The sequence below is a fragment of the Cydia fagiglandana genome, chromosome 6 (assembly GCF_963556715.1).
Source record: "Cydia fagiglandana chromosome 6, ilCydFagi1.1, whole genome shotgun sequence".
NCBI lineage: Eukaryota > Metazoa > Arthropoda > Insecta > Lepidoptera > Tortricidae > Cydia > Cydia fagiglandana.
In genome coordinates, this window is record NC_085937.1 from 14515378 (window position 1) to 14536388 (window position 21011).

A 21011-nucleotide genomic window follows, 5' to 3' on the forward strand; every position below is an offset into this window, starting at 1 on the left:
GCATGGCATGAAAGGTAATAAAAATGCGACCATGATACCGTTTCAGCAAGCCTATTCTGGATCGCTTTATCCACATTTATACACGTGATAAAACAACTGTCACTTTTTAACTCTGCGGGATAGGAAGAGACGGACACCGTTTTATCACGCTGTCACGTAGACAAATACGACCATCATATCCGTACTACTGGAATACTTTTTCAAATATCGCTACTTATCGCTACAGTTCGAATTCAAAAGTATATGTCACAATCTAATTATTCTACATAATATATATCTCTTTTTATTGAGTTATTAGATAATGGAACATACCTTTGTAGTCCATAATTTGTAGTCACAACAACATACCATAGACACATACCTAATATAACCTTTTAACATACATTCTTTCAAGGGAAGATGTCATTTTTTGTACAGGACTTTGTAGTATATAACGGTATTTGATTAAATAGTTATAATTATTAGCTTTTGGGAAATACTTATTCGTTTTATTTAAAACAACGATTACAATATTTAAAAAAATGTTTTTTTTTATTTTGAGTTATTTAATTAGGTAAGGTTAATACGGGTAGTCTGGCTACAAGATAAGTGCGGCTGGCTTTTACACTGGAGTTTATACAATTGCTACTTGCTTTTACTGGAAAATGTATGTATTTTTATAGTACCCACAAGTCGGTTGCCAACTTTTTTTTGGTGGAATATAGTATTTTCCAGAATAAGGCATCAAAAATATAGTACATTTCAAAAAAATATAGTACTTTTAGATAAAATACTAAACATGAGTGTAATATACAAAAAACATAAATTTGTCTTTTGTGTTTTGTACAATAAAGAGTTTATACATACATACATACATATACGTTTAATCAGAAATATAGGTAGTATTTTAGCGTACTATATATTTTTCCAAAAGTACATAGTACAGGGAGCAGAAATATAGTACAATACTATATAATATAGTACGGTTAGCAACCCCACCCCCACAACACAAGTCTTATTGAGCATTACTTTAGTCCTTATAATATTTATTTATTTCTTGTGTCATCACAAACATAATAACGACAGTTTCTTGCTGAAGATTGGCACAATGTTACGCACGGTTTGGGCAACGCTCGTTACCCGGGTGACAGAACGCGCAATGAGAGTTATTCAGAGCAAGGGTCTATTTCTGTTGTCACAGTTACGGTACGGGCCGGTGGGTTATATTTGGACTTTAGTGACGCAAATAGCAGCTATAAATGCGTTAATTTTGGCTCGATAGTTCAACTATTGTTATCATTAGCCCATCCGTCTGTTTGACCCACTTTGTGCAGTCTTATTTAATTACGGGTTCAAATGTGACGTTCCACGGCAAAAGGTACCTTATGGCGGCTGGCACTTACGCCACATAGCGCCGCAATAATATTGGAGCAGCGTTAATAATAGCGTAAGCGCCAACCGCCATAAGGTACCTTTACCAGTGGCACGTCACAAATAATCTTTGGCTAAACAAAACTGACTTCACGAAACAGTTTAAAATAATATTTTTTATTAAAATAAAAACCATAGTGCATCTTATGAGCCATGACAATTACAACTAGCACAAACGCGGCTAAAACACATGAGATCATACATAGTGGAAAAATAAATAATATCGTTTACAATTTCACCCAGCAAAAGTACACACCAATATAAGCCAGTGCTATTTACATACAGCACCACCTGCGCGACATTCGGCCCGCGAGTATTATACCCATTGACTATTTTTGCTACCACATATGAAATACATACGAGTATATATTCCTATATACAGGAATAAATAGTTCCTTTGAAATAGTTACTACACTACATAATAATACATTACTATAGAAGCTGGGAAGTAAGAAGTCGCCGGCCGAATGCATATAGAATGGAAATTTTTAATAATTTGTTATTTACGAGTATTATGTTATGTTCATGTCAATTTTATATAAATAAAACTGCAAAATGTAGCAAACAACGTTTATATATTGTTTTTTTTAATAGGCGTAGTGGCAGAATGTCATAACGAATCAAAAAGCAAATATTGTTTACAGTTTTTTTCAAATGGCTGAATGCGACGATGCTTTGTCACAAATATATATATGGGAAATGGAAATTAAAAAACCGGACAAGTGCGAGTCGACCTCGCGCACGAAGGGTTTCGTACCATAAAGCAAAAAAAAACGGATAAAAATGCAAAAAGAAAACGGCCAAGTACTGACCACGCCCGACGTTGCTTAACTTTGGTCAAAAATCACGTTTGCTGTATGGGAGCCCCACTTAAATCTTTATTTTATTCTGTTTTTAGTATTTGTTGTTATAGCGGCAACAGAAATACATCATCTGTGAAAATTTCAACTGTCTAGCTATCACGGTTCGTGAGATACAGCCTGGTGACAGACGGACGGACGGACGGACGGACGGACGGACAGCGAAGTCTTAGTAATAGGGTCCCGTTTTACCCTTTGGGTACGGAACCCTAAAAACAGCAACATAATGACCTAGGCCTGCAACTGCCTAAATACTTCTCGTCTAGTGTTGTCGTAGCGTCTAGCCTAATATGAAGAACATAACAACAATATATCATTGCATGTTTGAGAAAAGAAATTTGCAGCTCCAAATTTATTCTCTCTTTTATAATGCATATTCAGGTATGAGCATGATATTTTATTTGATATAGGGATATTTGAAGTAACTAAGTTCAAAGGTCTTTAATAAATTTAATACGTCTGCAATATTAGGCGCCGATGCATGCACAAAAACTAACTCGATGAAGCCATTATCATCATTTTAACTATTTACAGAGCGTAAGGAAGCGTTCGCTTCATACGCACCAGTATAAGCGTTACCTCCGTTTAGGAATATACAAACGATATCGGGGTCACATAAAGTTTTTATAACATTCGCATAGGATGGCAACACAGCAGACTGGCGTTAGCTGATCTGCGCAGACGACTGGCGCACAGCCAAGCACTCGTCACAAGACCAGACATACAAACGACAATAGTTTTTACATCTAACCTCGCCAGAGCAGACTAGACGTATAATATGAACGACAATTCTTTTTACATCTCTTACGTCAGCCAAACGATGCGCCGAGAGGACAGCACATGCTGCTCGAATACTTGCTTATAAACTCGAAAACAGATATTATTTACAATAACTCCGTTAATCTTTTTTCGACTTCTCTAAATGCTTTAGTTTATTTAACCGTTCTTGTTACGCTATTAGGAATCGACAACGAAGCTCAGAATACGAAGAATCAGTGTTTAGGTACTAAACTAAACTAGCGGACTTCCTTAAATCCGTTAACGTACTACAATGCCTGAAAACGCGCCTCATTAAACAATGTGTTCTGCCCACCATGACATATTACGGTGCCGAGACGTGGACGCTCAGTAAGGAGGATGTGCATAAAATAGGAGTAGCACAGAGAGCCATGGAGCTTCCCATACTCGGCATTAAACTTCAAGACCGCCTGCCGTATTCGAACTTCAAGATATTCACAAGAGACGACACGTACTAGATCCATTCTATATATGTTATAGTTTAGATATCACCTAGTTCTCTTTTGCAGCGCAATCCGGGCAACCAATGTCACTTTTACGTTAGATAGAGTAAGATATCTATTAGATGTGAATTGGATCTCTAAGTCATATCCTGTGAAAATCGTTCACAGTATCTCCAGAATCGCGCAAATATCAAATTTGATAGGTTAGATCTTAAACATATCGTTATCGTATCTTGGTGATGCCTAAAAGATATCTAATAGATGTCTATTTCAAAATCCGAATCGGGCCTCGAGTGAGGAATATCCAGATCCGACGCCGCACTAAGGTTCGAGACGTAGGTGACGTCATTACCAAGCTTAAAATGGGATTGGGCGGGACATGTTGCCAGGCAATGATGGTAGGTGGACCAAAATGTTGACGGATTGATGAAAATCCTAGGGCAATTGGATGAGACCGAGATAAGTGGCGCGCGTAGCTCCAGTCGCCCACTACTGTACGCCAGGTAGTGGTCGACTGGAGGCTAAAATGATAATGATAAACACGGTACTAACATGCTTTTAAAATGTCAAATGACTGAATTATAATCGCTTATAACAATCACAATAAATATTCAACATAGACCATTGCCCCTTTCGCCTAGCTACTTTATCCGAAGGCCACAAAGATTAATTTGCAACGTTAAAGTATTAATTCCGACTACATGTCTACTGGTCAGGTGGCCGCAATCTATCAGAGTGAAATATGCGGATGCTTCTTCTGAACGGAGATCTAAGACTGGGAATATTTCGTTAGGTTACAAATTGTATCCAACGGTATGTGCAATTACAATTATAATAAATTTCAGTTACAAATTATACTCTACACGTCAGTAGTTTGGTAAGATTAATTATCTAATTGGAATATAAAATAATTTGAAAATATAAGCGTTCTATTTAAGGAAATAAATACGATGTTTCCTTTGTTTCATTCTTTTTATAACAATCAACTGTGCGATCTACTGATATGTTCACTTGTTAACTTTAGTTTTAAAGCTACAGTATGCTTTGAAGCGCTGCATGTAACTATCAGCATTAATTAGATTGAGAATGACCCGATGTACTATTTGGCAGCGAATTTTAAATTTATTTAAATGGTCATAACGCACTTTCGTAAACAGGTAATTTAACAGACGAACTGTGATTATATTTGAAAACAAGTAATAATTGTTAAAATAATATCTTCTTCGCACAAGATCTACTTTCCCCACAGCCACAGTTTGCGGCTTTGTTTTTGGCACACCATTGTGTAAGCTTTATTTGAAACAAGCATTTCACCATTGTTACAGCTTTGTCGTGGATCTACGGGAGACAATCGGGATAAAAATTAAATATTATACCTACTAACCAGCATTATACCCCGTTTTTTTTAGCATTAGAAAAAAGGTAAACAATCTTGATGTGTCTTTTAATTGAAAAACACATTTTAAAAATAAATTACGGCAAATATGTAACAATTATAAATCTAATATGATCATTTATATTCTTCTGTATATGGTTTTTAAAAAGCGTTTTTCAATTAAAAGACATGTCAAAATCGCTTACCTTCTTGCAAGTTCTTTCTAATGCTAAAAAAAACGAACTATAGGTTCACGAACGATCAATTAACTGTGTCAACTCTCTAAATAAAACTTCATAAAATGTCGTCTTCCATTTAATACAAATCATCAGTTATTGTTGTAATAAATATACGGTGTTTCAGTCTTATCGACACAATTGCATAATAATTGAGCTGTCTAAAACAAGATTTTTACTAACGTACATAACAATTTTAAAGAATCTTCTAGAGATTTCCAGCGTTGTCTTATTCCGATTGTGCTACAAGTGCCATGTGCTGTTATGAAACACTATACGGTTGTATTTTTTCTATATTCCTAAAAATAGTCCAAAATAAAATATTTAAATGCTTCCCAATTTTCCACCCAACATAGTTATCATTAATGTCCAATACTCCACACGTAAATTGCTAGTAGCCTATAGGTTCTGTCACTGTGTGAGCTTAGTATAAAAAGGCGCTCAAAAAATTACGCAAATATCATATGTAGGTATAAACTACGCAAACGCATAATGCGTTTATGAGGGCGCCAAATTAAAATAGAACAATAGAAACGTAACGTTCTCTAGAATCATAAATGTCTGACGGCCAGCTAAAGCAATTAAACACCGTTTCAACCGTCTGTTTATATTGTAATAATAACTCTTACATACTTCAGGAGACGGATTCATATATCATGCCGGTAAAACACTTGTGTGTGGTATTTGAATATGGCTGAGGCCAACCAATCAACATACTCTTCTTCTTCCTCGCGTTATACCGGAATTTCGCCACGGCTCATGAGAGCCTGGGGTCCGCTTGACAACTAATCCCATGATTTGACGTAGGCACTAGTTTTTACGAAAGCGACTGCCATCTGACCTTCCAACCCAGAGGGTAAACTAGGCCTTATTGGGATTGCCAGTCGCTTTTCGGTGAAGGAAAAACATCGTGAGGAAACCGGACTAATCCCAATAAGGCCTAGTTTACCCTCTGGGTTGGAAGGTCCTATAGCGGTAAGAGGGTGCGACTTGTAATCTGGAGGTCGCGAGTTCAAATCCCGGCGCGTACCTATGAGTTTTTTGGAGCTTATGTACGAAATATTTGTTATTTACCAGTCCCTTTTCGGTGAAGGAAAACATACTGAGGAAACCGGACTAATCCCAATAAGGCCTAGTTTACCTTCTGGATTGAAAGGTCAGATGGTAGTCGCTTTCGTAAAAACTAGTGCCTATGCCAATTCTTGGGATCAGTTGCCAAGCGGGCCCCATCAGGCTCCCATGAGCTGTGGCAAATTGCCGGGATAACGCGAGGAAGAAGAAGAAGACGTTGAATGTAATGGCTCCTCTACACGATGGGCCAACGCCGGCCACTCCAAGGGACGCATTTATGCCTTAGAGGGAGTAAGTGATATTGCTATCTCATTCTACCGCATGGCTGCGTCCCTTGGAGTGGCCGGCGCTGGCCCATCGTTTAGAGGAGCCATAAACGTCAAGATTTACCCCATTTCTGCCAACTAAAATAGGTCAATAGGAACTTGATTGCACGCGGCATTAGAAGGTTTCCATATAAACGATTTCATGCTTTCAGTGCACATGTTGCGTTATGTAAAGGACTACACAGTCTTCATGTTCGTAGCGGCCACAGAGCAAAATTAATAATGGGCTACGGCGTAGCACCATATAAGTGGCGTAACTGGAGTAACATTTGGTTAATGCACAAAATCATAATTTTTGGGTACTACAGTCGCCATCAGATATATAGGAGTGGTCAAGGTGCTCACAAATATCTGAGCACACCTCTATTGTCAAGGCGTTAGAGTGCGTGTTCAGATATTGTGAACACATTGGCCGGTCGGATATATCTGATGGTGACTGTAGGTAGGTACTTAATGCCACCAATCCCAAGAATTTGTGCCGCATAGTAATCATGGTACCATTTAGGATCAGGGATCACGATCAAGGTCATATCAAAACAAGATGAACACTCATAACAAATCGTTAAGGGCCCCCCCCACATCTGGCGTCTTTCGAGCGTCGGCGTCTACAATTCTATGGCCGACGTCGACGCAACGTCGACGCAGCGTCGACGCAACTGCGCAGCGACGTCATTTTCCATAGCGCTGGACCGACGCCGACAGACGCCGACGCTCGAAAGACGCCAGATGTGGGGGGGCCCTAAGGTGCCCACTGATTAACAGTCCGCCGGACGGTATCAGCCAGTCAGTTGTGCCGGTCAACTGTCAAATTTTTGATCAACTGACAGGCCGATACCGTCCGGCGGACTGTTAATTGGTGGGCTCCTTTAAACCGGATTCGGCCCCCAGTTGCGTGCCGGCAGTTTCCGGTAGAAATGAGTATTCTTCAGTAATAATCATATCAAAATATCGAAATGTCATGTTTACTTTTCCTATCATTTTGCAGCCCTTCAATAGTAGGTACCTACTTTACATTTATGGTCTTGTTATTGTCGTTATTCCTGCAGCATTTTAGAATCAAAACACTCTGCTATTTTTTTAACTCACGAATTTTAAGTTAAAATGTAGTATTCGGCATAAGATATAGCACGGCCTATATTTTTCAAAAGTTTAAGTAGGTACTTTTGTATTTTACCTTTTTATAGTAACTTCAATTAAAATTACTGCAGCTGAATTCAGGACCACACTTTACATCATTTGTGGCTTTCTGCAACGTCCAACTTAAACAAACACATGCTTAAAATGCGAGAATAAATCCCTATCTTGTAACAATATAATAAAACTGTAATAGTAGTGTATAATTAATTCATTATAACTACCTTGGCTCCTTAACTCAAAAAATATTTTTAATTTAAGATTAGTAGTTAAGTTTGTAAATATGCATGCCTTTTTAAGAAATTAACAGATTTAAAAAAAAAATTAGTTGTACTCGTATATATAAAAATATGTCTACATACGAATATCTTCTTTTAACACAAGGCTGCCTTACTTAGGCACCTACTCGTATTATTTTAAAATGCATCATAATTAGTCACGAATGTTACAAGAACACTTCCTTTTCCGCGTTTTAATAAAGCGATATTAATCCGACTAGTTTCTGAATTATATTTAATAGGCACGTAGTGCAATAAAATTAATCGTTTTCTGCTGTTCACCTGTAAATTCTTAATTATATTCTTAAAACATGTGATTTTTAATGGCTACCTACATATTTTGCACATCTCATGATTAATTGAGCATCGAAGATACTGCTCTTGAATTTTAATTAGATAAATTAGATAAATTGATTTTCAAGTAAATACCTATCCTAGCCAGGATCGGTATGGTTAAATTAGTTTTATTTATTCTTACCTAGAAATAAGTAGGAAAGTAAATTATAAAATATTATAAAATGTCATTTTTCTGTACAATAACTAATAAGCTTGTTATTACAGTTGTTACCTACTGTAAAAAAAAAACACATTAGTTTAAGTTAGCTTAAGTTACTTATAAGGTTTGCCATGCCCTAACGGGGCTCATATTTGAAACTTTTATTTCTTAAGATGTTATTTACAACGTGAATGCAAATAAACTACTTGAATACTTGAAAATAAAAGGTACAATTTTTTATGGCTTTATTACATGCTGAGTTGCATGCATATTCGCGGCTTATTCTTACTACTGTGAATAGGTTCTTGTGTAATGTTGTACCGTAAATAATGTTTTCCCCTTTTTTTAGGTTTCCGTACCCAAAGGGTAAAAACGGGAGCCTATTACTAAGACTCCGCTGTCCGTCTGTCCGTCTATGCCGCTATAACAACAAATACTAAAAACAGAATAAAATAGGTAAATATTTAAGTGGGGCTCCCATACAATTAACGTGATTTTTTTGGATAAAGGGGTCCACTGATAAACAGTCCGCCGGACGGCAACGGCATAGGCCTATCAGTTACAACAAAATTTTGACAGTTCCGAACAACTGACAGGACGATACCGTTCGGCGCACTGTTAATCAGTGGGCCCCTTAATGGTACGGAACCCATAATGCGCGAGTCCGACTCGCCTTTGTCCGATTTTTTTTATTAAGTTACTAGAAGTCTTGTAGCATTTAATTTTATTAAAACAATAGCAAGGGTGAGAAAAGGAGCCCTGAAGTTACAAGTGCAAGCGATGACCTATAACGATAAACAATATACAATTTCCGTCATCCTTCATTGTGACACGTTTTAGTTTGTAGCCGCCTGCGTGTGCTCAAACATGCAATATTTCATTACCAGTCGGTCGTGTAATTAATATACCTATTTCATGTGCAGTCGACTTCAAGAAAGTGATGTTTTATTCATGTGGAGAAAATCAAGAACAATAAAATTAAGAAAGCGCGTTTTAAAAGTAAAACTGCGTCAGTTTTAATTAGTAACTCAAAACCGAAACAAATTCATTAATTATCAAGTCTTATCCCGGCTAAATAATTGGCCACTGTATGTAGGAAGACACCTATGGCTAAATGCAAAACGAATATTTGGACAAACAATGGATATATAGTTGAGGCATTCCAAAAAAAGCCTATTTTAGGCGCCTGACGCATATGGCAGCTACCTTATTAACCTGCAGAAAAATGTATTATATGCCATTTAAAGCTACATTAAGTTATCAAACGTTATTATGCCAAATATGGGCTTCTTACCCTTATCAGCCGGCGTATTATGGATAGCTTTATCCATCTTTATCCACGTGATAAAATAACTGTCCCTTTTTAACACCGTGGGATAGAAAGTGACGGACACAGTTTTATCCCGCTGTCACGTAGACAAGAACGACCATCATATACGTACAGAAGTGTATAAAAAATTGCATCACGTACCCGACATTTTTATAGAATGCCCCAATTTAACCCCCAACTATTAAGAAATTGTCGGGTACTTATATGTTTCTTCTACACTAACATAAAAACCATTAGCTATGTCAACCGTAAACCGTAAACAAACTATACAAGAATAATAGATAACAATGTATCAGGAAATACCTACGCACCTAAACTGAGGGCCTACCGCGAACCACGTTCGACGTGTTTCCTCCCTGTCACACTTACGTACGAATTTACAAGTGCGACGGAGAGGCAACACGTCGAACGTGGTTCGCGGTAGGCCCTGTCTCTGGCAGCGCAGCTTAGTGGCGCTAATCCACGCAAATGCCAAGTCAATTCTTCGCCTTCACATAATTGTATTAGTGGAATCTTCTTATGCATTATCTGTTACATAAATAAATTCCATTGTAAACTATGTAGGTACACGTAGGCAAAGACATATGTAACTTCGTATAAGTGTGATTTTAAATATAAATTTTTACTGTGTTTTAATTTTTAATTTGTTTCTGTGCCTAATTTATTAATTTTAAATGTGATTTTATTATAATTTTATTTTTATTTTTAGTATTTTAATTTAATTTAACATTTATATTGTAATGGTGTTGTATGATTATTTATTATTGTGAGTCGAATGTATCAATGTATGGATCTTAGTTATCTGAAATAAATGTATTTTGATTTTGATTTTTTGATTTTGAATAAAGTCTAAGTAAAAAACGTGCTTCGGAAATCAAGAAAAACTCATTCTCGGATAGATGTCGCACACACCATTAGCCTATCGGCTAGATGGCGTGACGACACCGTTTCACATTTAACAATTCTAACACATGGATATCAATAAATGAACATGGATCAAAATGATATATATTTTAAAAATAATAAAATCATTTATCCATATACATACATTTTTTGATAATTTTATACGTTTTCGTTTTGAGTTTTAGTCGTGTGTCGAAAGATGGCAGTAAATTTACTGTGACTACAAAATTTACTATGACAGGACCCCTCTATACTATCTATTCTTTTTGACCTAGGTAAACATATGTTAGTTTGTCGGCGCAGTTTGGTGCATTATTGAAGTAGCTTGTCTATCAGTCTGCTGATGCTACTCATTGTAATGAATTTTAAATTATTATTGCCTAGGTACCATCAATGATTTGGTCCGTCGGTCGCTTGCCTCTGTGCCTGCGATTCTCGAACCCGCGGGCATGGCGAGGGACGATGGCAAGCGCCCCGACGGGGCCACATTGGTGCCGTGGAAACTAGGTAGGGCCCTGGTGTGGGACGCAACGTGCGTAGATACCTTCGCACAGTCCCATATCCAGGCGACCCGCACCCAGGCCGGCGGCGCGGCTGATCAGGCCCAGGTTCTCAAGCGCCGCAAATATTCGTCCTTACTTAAGGACTACGAGTTTGCGGCGCTCGCGGTAGAGACACTGGGCCCTTGGTCAGCCGACATGCAGGCCTTTGTGAGGGCCCTGTCGGGACGGCTGATTGACGCCACAGGGGATCCCAGAGCTGGCGCGTATTTCTCGCAACGAATCGCCCTGGCGGTTCAGCGAGGAAACGCCGCCAGCGTAATGGGTACCATGCCACAGGCGGACCTGCTAGAGGGGGTATTCTTTTTATAATTAGGTTTTTATTTTATAGGTAAGTTTCTTTTATTTTAGTATTAATTTTAATTTCTTTGTAGTTTATTTTAATAAGTTATTTTATATTCAATATGTTATACATAGATAGTTTCTTTGAAATAAAAAGGACTTATTGCCTAGACGTTTATTCTTCGGTTTTTAGTATACATTGCACACATTGATTAGGTACATTCATATATTTTAAACTAATACTACGAAGTCATACTTTAATCTATTTTAACTGCTGTCTGTGTGATAACAGAATGTCTACGCAATTAAGATTAATAAAAGCAAATAAGGATTAAGTAATTTATTTACCTATAGGTATAACTACATGATTCGTATTATAAAATCATATTAATATACTTAGTAAATACGATACAAAGAATATCAATTTTATGAAAAAATGTATGACTGTAAATTAAAAAAATATACCGGGTGTGGCCTGTAATACGAGCAAAAAATTTTACTATAGGCTGTACTCCTCATAATGACCAACATTTGTTCAGCAACTTTTAAAAATAACTTGTGGTTTGAACTTTAATACACTTTAAAGTTTATTCTAAGACGCAATGTATTGCGAATTTTGTTAGCGAATGGCGTGGCGATGGCGTCCATTGAAGATAATATTTATTTTGTATGAAAAATAGGGAGTCTAAAAATACTTCATAATTTTTAAAAGTTGTTAAACAAAAGTGTCACCGTTTGAGGAGTACAATCTATGTTTTAATTATTTGCTCGTTTAACAGGCCACACCCGGTATGTAAGAATAGGCCATCATAGGTCATCATCTCAGTCAAAACCTAATCAAAAAACTGTATTCTTGCAAATAAATTATTTGATTGATTGATTATATTATGCATGCTAATGAAAAGAGGATTATTTTAAAATTGACCCTATAACGGAGAATCGTTAAGTGACTCATAAATGGGCTCATAAAATTGTCAAACAAATTTAGACTATTTTTAGGATTTTTTAAATATTCTACGGGATAAAAAACACTATATGTTTACCAATGGTAATCGATATCTGACGAAAAAGCTAAAACCACAAAAAATAAATATTGGTTTAAATGAATAGGGTCAGGTGGGGTAAATATGACTAAGACACGGGTAAAAATAAGACAAAGTTTTTAATACTCAATTGTTTTACTTACTTATTTTAATTACTATACCATTTTAAAAAAACCATGTGTGTAGACTTCTTTTTAAATAGGTACAATGAGTTTGAGTGTTTGTCTTGCTTTGTCCTTCATATAATTTATTGCAGTCTTAATCCCGGGTTAGTAGAAAGGTGTAAGTGGGTCTTATTTTTCCCACTGTTTTAAATTTACCCCACTTGACCCTATATGATCTGAACACTAATCAGTGAACCTTGTTTTCAGCCAGATCCTGTACCTGGAGCAGCAAACGTACGACATACCTTCAGACTATAACAGAAACATTCCACCTGGTGAGTTCTTACTCTTTTATATACATATATAGCTGGTCAAGCAAATCTTTTCAGTAGAAAAAGGCGCGAAAATCAAATTCTCTTTGAACGATAACCCTTCGCGCCTACATTTTTCTGCCGCCTTTTTCTACTGACAACATTTGCTTGACCAACTTTATTTATGCATACATCGGATTTTAGGGAGCAAAATTTAATGCCAGGTAGGGCTTTAGTATAAAATTAAAATAAATTGCTATACCCTGTCAGGGTTTAACTATGTTCACATATAATATATGTATGTTACTTTGTATGTTTAATAGGTAATGTTGTACATGATTGCCATGATTAAATGATGATTTAAATGAGGTCCTATATCGTTAAACCCAATTATCGATGCTTTTCCCATATACATAATTAGTGATCGCTCCAGGTTTTCTTCGTAAAATGAAAATAAAACTTTCTTGAGTGAAAAACTATAATAACGAAATAGAATAAAATATGAATTCTCTACTTCTTTAAAAAAATAACAGTTATTCGAAACTTGATACTAAAACAGTTATAACCCAGCGGTCATTTTAAATTTGCTTTTTGTAAAATTTGTCTTATAGTTTCCAATATAATATTTTCTAAAATATACCTACACACTTACAAACGTTAATAATTAATTTAATCTATATAAAAATTCCCCACCTGTCATTAAATTTTCCTACAATCCGATGACTTTTTATATGATGGCATAACTAAATCACATTCACATTTTTCAAATGTTAACAACCATGTTTAAAACACCAGACGGTTTAAGTATTCATTAATATTTTCATACAGCTCATAAAAATGTCTTCTCTGTCATTAATTTTCATGGTTTTTACGGTTCACGAGCGAAGTCATTCACCTGGGTAAAGATTTAGATATACTAACCTACAACCTACAATACCTACACATACAGTGTTTTGTTAAATGATCAAAACAAAATAATTCATAGGTACCCATTTAAAGTAATTTTGACCATTTGTCCTACAACATGTTCGTACTACCACAGAATAAATAATAGTACTACCGTACAGAAAGGAAACTTCCTAGAAAACCGAAGTTTGACAGCGGTTTAGGGTCGAATCATGCTATCCCTTTCTAATATATGACACTATCCCTTTCGGCTATTTAGGGTTGTCAAAATTCGTGATTATCTTATCTGTGGTCGTGCACGCAGAAGGTTGTCAAGTGGTGCCAACCCTAATAATTGCTCGGAGCAATGCTGAGCCGAGCGGAGCCGAGTTTGACCGATCTCAGGAGTTTCGCACCCCTGGTACTACTTGTATTACTTACCTACCAACTTAAACCCATAAACCCGTGTTCTATTCATAATTATTTGCATGGTCAGCATCAAATAAATAGTGATAGGCAAAGTAGCTAAACATATCGTAATACACCTCGTTACTAGATTCTATAGAAAAACGGATGTGTACTTACCGATATTTGTAAGATGGTACCTACCAATGTCGAGACATGCTAATGCCCAATAGATAACATCCTGCTGTCATCTCTATTGACAATGACTTGAGTTTCAAGATGACATGTAGGTACTGGGACCACCTCCAGCACCAGTACCACCACCTTATTTGGCCACTTTGGCCGTAAAAAACCTATCTATTCTGTAGGGCTACCGCCAATACCGAAAATCGTCAATTGCGGGGATTTTTCTCTGTCACTCTAATTACGCCTTCATTGGATTAAAAGAGAAAGATCCCCGCAATTTGCGAATTTCGGTTTTCGCGGTAGCCGCCCTGTTTGTAGTTTGTACTTACCGGATTTTAACCATGTTCTCGGGCTAGACCAGAGAATCTTCCCTGTCATAATTTTTCGCATAAAAATAGTCCATTATTAATTTTCAATGGTATATTTTTAGTCGGTAGGCTAGACATCGCGCCTAACGATTGCTGTGATCCATCCACTTAAGGCCGGATCCGGATATTATTCGGCGGATTCAGCGTACCTCGTTTTTAGCTTATCATTCATTAACTTCGTTCGTTAACTCGAATCAACATGATTTTTTTATATTAAACGCCACGTTATATTGCTTCGTCGCTGTAATAATAATGACGTACCTACATATTTCGCAATTATCTGCACCTGACTTATTTCATTGAAGAATACATGTAGGTATAGTATGTTCAGATAATACACGCGTTTGACCGCCTGCATTTAGTAGAAATACCTACACGCTGTGTAAATGCTAAATAATGTTCCTTTTCCTTACACATCCGTAATTAGGTATAAATTCTGACCTCTGGTTTAACTAGGTACCCTTTTTATAAATATCAGCCAAAAGACATTAGTCTGTGCACAGACTTCCCCCAAATCCTCCACACTTACCGGTCATGCAACGGATAAAATACTATTTACCTACCTATCAGTGGCGGCGCGTCCATGAAAGCCGATTCCCACCGGCTTGCCTGTTTTTGGACGTTTGAGCATAGTTGTAAAGGAAATATGTAAGCCAAATGAGCCCCGGCTTGCCTATGGATATGTTTGACGCGCCGCCACTGCTACCTATATTCTATTTATTATCGTGATATGACAAAAACAGATTTTTCCCTATCATGCAGTGTCATACTTAAGCATTTTTATTACTAAAACCTGAATCTTAATTTTAAATTCAAGGTTTCCTTGATCAATCGCCCCGTAACACGTTCAGTAGTAAAAGTTTTGGTTGTTTATTAAAGTTCCTCCTCGTGTCTGCGGCACTGACGTAGTCATTTTGGCGGATTTGAACTTTAGGTATTGATTTAACAGTCGTTATGCCGTTTAGAGCTTGAAAGTTATGGATCAGGTCACTAAATACTACAAAGGGTTATAAAAATTATTAGATGTTTTCTCTTTAAAAAATTGACTTGGAAATTGAAAATTTATCTTTAAAACTTGTACGTAGGGCAAACCTTGGCCATTCGGTGATACGTAGTTATTCGGTGATAGTCAGTTTTATTGTCTTTTAGCCGAGTTACCCGGTAATTTTATTGCTTAAAACAATGTTTAAGAGATACCATGGATGTGACTAATGTGGTGTAATATGGTTTCAAGTAATATAATTACCAGGTAACGCGGATAAAACACATTAAAACTGACTATCACCGGATAACCAAGTATCACCGAATAGCCAAGGTTTGCCCTACATAACTAAATACGTTGTATTTAGGTATATATAACTACGTTCTTGTTGTCGTTGTCTTACGAGTATACATGGTGTGTCTGACCATGGGGCTTTAAATCCAGGGCTTGATTTTACTCGCTAAACTGAGCTACTTTTACTATGGGACCAACCCTAAAATTGGAGAAAAAATTTTGGCTTTTCCATAGAAAACGTTGACATCTGATGAGCCAAAATGTATGAAAAAGTAAAAAAAAAATTCGGGACTTCGGGGTTGGTGCCATAATAAAAGTAGCTCAGTTTAGCGAGTAGAATCGAGCCCTGGATTTAAAGCCCTAAGATCAGACATACCCTGTATAAGTACCTATACTCGTAGGTACATTTAGGTTCTTCGTGAAATTTTCCAGAATTATGTAACCACTCAAACAAAAAGTTTCCAAGGTTAACTACGCGGATATTTCAACATTATTAAAATATTTGAAAAAGTATGAATATTCTTTTAAAAATACACGATGGTGTTATATTATTGTACTATTTGTACCTTGTATAAATATATGTATGTGGTAAATAACACCCCATCATCGGCATCGCTATAGCAATCTCCTTCGTTAGTTTATAATTGTGATATCTGCAAATGGTTGGTTGATTGACTTAAGAGACAAATATAGAGAAACGGTGCATCCCGGTTATATATAGCGGCAAGGCAACACTTTCATCGGAGCCTCTGCGCTATTCTCTGAACATCGTATTGTATAAATAAACCTTAGAGACATATGCGCTCCACTATAGCTAAATAACACGACGTTATATTTAAGCGTCATTGTCATTAACATAGTTGTGCGAATTGTAGTCAAATTGCCGAGAAAGAATCACCAGAATAAAACAAAAGACGAGTGGAAAAGGCATATTTTTTATATCAACGGCCAGCGCGCGCGGTGGTTGCGCCATGCAGGTTTGCCATGCTACACTGTGGCTAATGGCTCCTCTACACGATGGGCCAGCGCCGGCCACTCCAAGGGACGCATTTATGCGTTAGAGGGAGCAAGTGATATTGCTATCTCATTCTACCGCATGGCTGCGTCCCTTGGAGGGGCTGGCTGGCTGGCTGTAGAGATGAGCCATAACATTATAGACAGACATTAGCGGTTCCAGTGATCGCTTAGCTTGAATCTATTTCTTTCCTGACGCTTATTACTCGTAACACTTACACAAACATGAAATGAATTGATTTTACAATTGTTTTATTTTGAAAGCAATCATAAGCACGTGTACCTACCTAAACGTACGTAAATCACCTGTTAGCGACATAGGGAGGCGGAAAATAATTATATAATTATATGCCAACAATAGTTATTTGTTTTACAAGGGGGCAAAGTTGTTGTTTAACCGCTCGTGCTAATATTGACACCCGAGCAAGCGAAAGATTCCAAAATTGAACCACGAGCGTAGCGAGTGGTTCGAAAAATGGAATCTTGAGCATTGCGAGGGTTTCAAAGCACGAGGGTTAAACAAAATTTGCCCCCGAGTGAAACACAAAATTTTTCACCACACCAAATATTAAATGTAAAATATCAAACAAAATCAAACCAAATCAAATCCAAATGAATGTTATTAAATATTTATCATCCATAATCATCAATTCTACCAGAAAACATAAGAAAGCAACTCAAAATTTGCATTTAATTACTTTGCCTCATGCAACTTTGCTATCAGTTTTTGAAGTGCAAAGTAAGCCTTTCCGAGCTGGTGTGGTGAAAAAGCTATTATATACATATACGTGTTATTGTATATTATATTATATACTTACATATTCTTGTTTTGTTTTCAGGAAAGAACACAACCGTGTTCATAGGGCTCAATGTCAACCGTGTTTCGGGAGTGGATGAGAATAAGGAGGTAAATATTATGTCGCCTTATTTTAATTGAATATTCTTCCTTCCTCCTAAAATACACGTGCTTTTGACCCTTTGATCGCGGAAAACTTAACCTGACGCGCGCGGCTACAGCCTAATATCAACCTTCGTGCCCTCAAACAAGGTTAATGACGCGCCGCGCCCATTAGGCGTGGCGTTCAAAGGGGTAAAAGAGGCTGGAGGAATCTTAACATTTTTCAAAAGGTTGTTTTTTTATTATCCGGCTACTTCTACTAAGCGCCGGTTAAACCAAACCGACAGTCAACGTTAAAATCTTCGTTAAATATTATTGAAAAATGCGTAGCTCACTCTGAGTGGCGTTGATCATTCCGTCAATTGATGTTGGTGCAACTGGCCCTTAGTCTTCCTCCTTCGGCTCCTTCGAATAAATATATATATATATACTTAAAGCTCTGTTTCTTTCAATTTAAATCTGTACAAGGTATTATTACCATAGGAAGCATTCCATGATCTGTCCCATACAATCGCATTTTATTTGATGATAATTCTTCTGGGCATATTTTTCACCATTTGTCACAGAAAAAGTAATCCTAATACTAAACTCCTACCTGCATATCTTCATAAAATTCGCGTTTGTACGGGGCAACAATAGAATGCAATGAAGAACGAATGATGAATGGAATGAATGGAGAGTTTTCTTCTCCCTAATGATATTAATTCGAAAATATAAGTTTCTATTTCCCAAGGAGATAACATTGGACGTGTTCCTACAAGTGTCCTGGAAGGATCCCCGGCTAAAGGTGGGCCTGGAGTCCATCGACCTGCCCTGGGAGTTCCGCCAGCTGATCTGGACGCCAGACCTGTACATCTGGCAGCTGCAGACCATGAGGATCCTGTCCGTGCTGCAGGAGATGGCATCGCTCAGGCTTTATAAGAATAGCACCGTCTCAGTCAGTATTGGGTTCGTCCATTGACATTATTATTTAATTTTACATACTCAATAGGTTGGTCTTTTAAACAGACTTTAACAAGTAAATAAATAAGATGTACCTAATATTACTATCTACCTCTACAGTTCTACATATCATATTTTTTAATTAGATAACTGTAAATAAATTAATTTTATTTCCTCTACTATAAAATTTTTTTTATTTAATTTTACAGTTTTAGAAATACGTTAAAAATTCATGGCATTTTCCATTGGCATTTAAGAAAGAAATGTCAACCAACACAAATTTCCTTGAATCCCAATAATACGAGTATTTAAATACCTAACTCTAATAACGGCGATGAAAATAAGAGTGTAGATAATCATATTTAAAATATCTGTCCAACATATTTCTTTATTCAATGTCGAGGACATCTCCAATATTTATATGCAATCTTTATTTAAAAAGTTGCTATACAGGCTGGCTAAAAATTACTGCATTCCCGTTGCCAAGGAGGTTTTGGGATTATACTGAGCAACTTTTACTACCTATGTAACCAACCCCGATGTCGCGAAAAAAAAATTTGGCTGTTTCATTAATTTTGGCTGGTCCATTTTCTATGAATTCTATGAAAGGGTAATTTTTTATTTGCGATTTCAGGGTTGGTCCCATAGTAAAAGCTGCTCAGTATAATTCCAAAACCTCCCTGGCAACGGGAATGCAGTTATTTTATAGCCATCCTGTATAGTAATAATATGAAAAACAAAGTAATAAACATGAAGCAGACTGTACCTAGATACATTTATTAGTTTTATTTTAATTTGATCTTGATTGGACCAGACATATGGAATGCGTTATTTTCATGTTGTGACATAAAACTACTAGCGGAAGCAGTTATAAAGTTGACCCAAAAAATTTTTATTAAGCTATGAGCTTCATCACATATGTTCCTTGAGTAATTCTAAGCATTTCAAGCCTGGGAGGCAATAAGAAATGTGTGTCTACTCGGATTTGTAATGGATTCAAACTTTCAGCCCCTTTTTAACCCTGTTAGGGGATGAATTTTACAAAACGCTGAAATTACTTTTCCTGTCTTTTAATAATATCCCCAAATACAAAGATTCAAGTCCCGCGTTCGAAATTTTTTTTGATATCCATACAAACTTTCAACCCCTTTTTCACTACCTTAGGGGATGAATTTTCAAAAACGCTGATATTAGTTTTCTTATATTTTAATAATATATCGTTTTACGAAGTTTCAAATTCCTAGCTTAAAATAAAACTTGAACCCCATACAAACTTTCATCCCCTTTTTAACCCCCTTAGGGGTTGAATTTCTCAAAATCGCTTCTTATCTCTTGTACACTTTATAAATGTAATTTAGTGTGCAAATTTCAACTTTCTATCTTTTGTAGTTTCGGCTCCGCGTAGCAAAAATCTCCAACCAAATTTTTCACCTTTTTACGTTTTTCTTGTAAAATTACTGTGAAACTGAAAAAAAAAACAAATATGAGCAATGAATTCTACGTCTTTGGTTTATACGAAAATGATACCAAACTTGCCCTAGTACCCACCAGGATCAGAATAGATTTTTTTTTAAAGATTACGGGTGGCGGCCGTCTTTGTATCCCACCCTCCCCCCTACCCCAGGCTAGAAATGCTTAAAATTACTCAAATATCAGATGTGATGAAGCTCATAGCTTAATAAAAAATTTTTGGGTCATGTATGGCAGCGTTACATAACTGATTCCAGTATACGAGTACCTATTGTAATGGCGTTGACAACTTTGAATTTACGACCTGGCCAAAAAATTAAAGGTTATATGCTACAATCTGTTTGATGAGTTAATGGACACGAGTTGTGTGATGTAGATTTGATTTGTGTGAAAATAAAATGTTTTCAATTTATTTTAGCGCGACGATAACAATAAAATGCGAGATGGACTTCGTGTTATACCCTCTAGACGTGCAAACCTGCAACATTGATTTTAGTAGCTGTAAGTATAATTAAATAGTAACTTTTATCATTATAGAGAGAATTCGTATCATCAAATGCTACTGTTTCTGATCTTATGTGCTTACTGTTTGAACTTCAACAAATTT

General features: G+C 36.6%; 1 protein-coding gene across 5 annotated transcripts in view; it reads left to right on the top strand.

Annotated features, from left to right (window-relative positions):
- The window catches only part of LOC134665316 (glycine receptor subunit alpha-2-like), a 44428-nt gene that overhangs the window by 14057 nt on the left and 9360 nt on the right, over positions 1-21011 (top strand). For 3 of the 5 annotated variants that reach the window (XM_063522233.1, XM_063522236.1, XM_063522235.1), the window contains exons 2-5: positions 12917-12984; positions 17934-18001; positions 18711-18940; positions 20823-20905. In XM_063522233.1, the coding sequence (XP_063378303.1) occupies positions 12917-12984; positions 17934-18001; positions 18711-18940; positions 20823-20905 (449 nt within the window). The remainder of the gene's footprint in view (positions 1-12916; positions 12985-17933; positions 18002-18710; positions 18941-20822; positions 20906-21011) is intronic. The other 2 variants (XM_063522234.1, XM_063522237.1) reach the window with 2 other exon arrangements.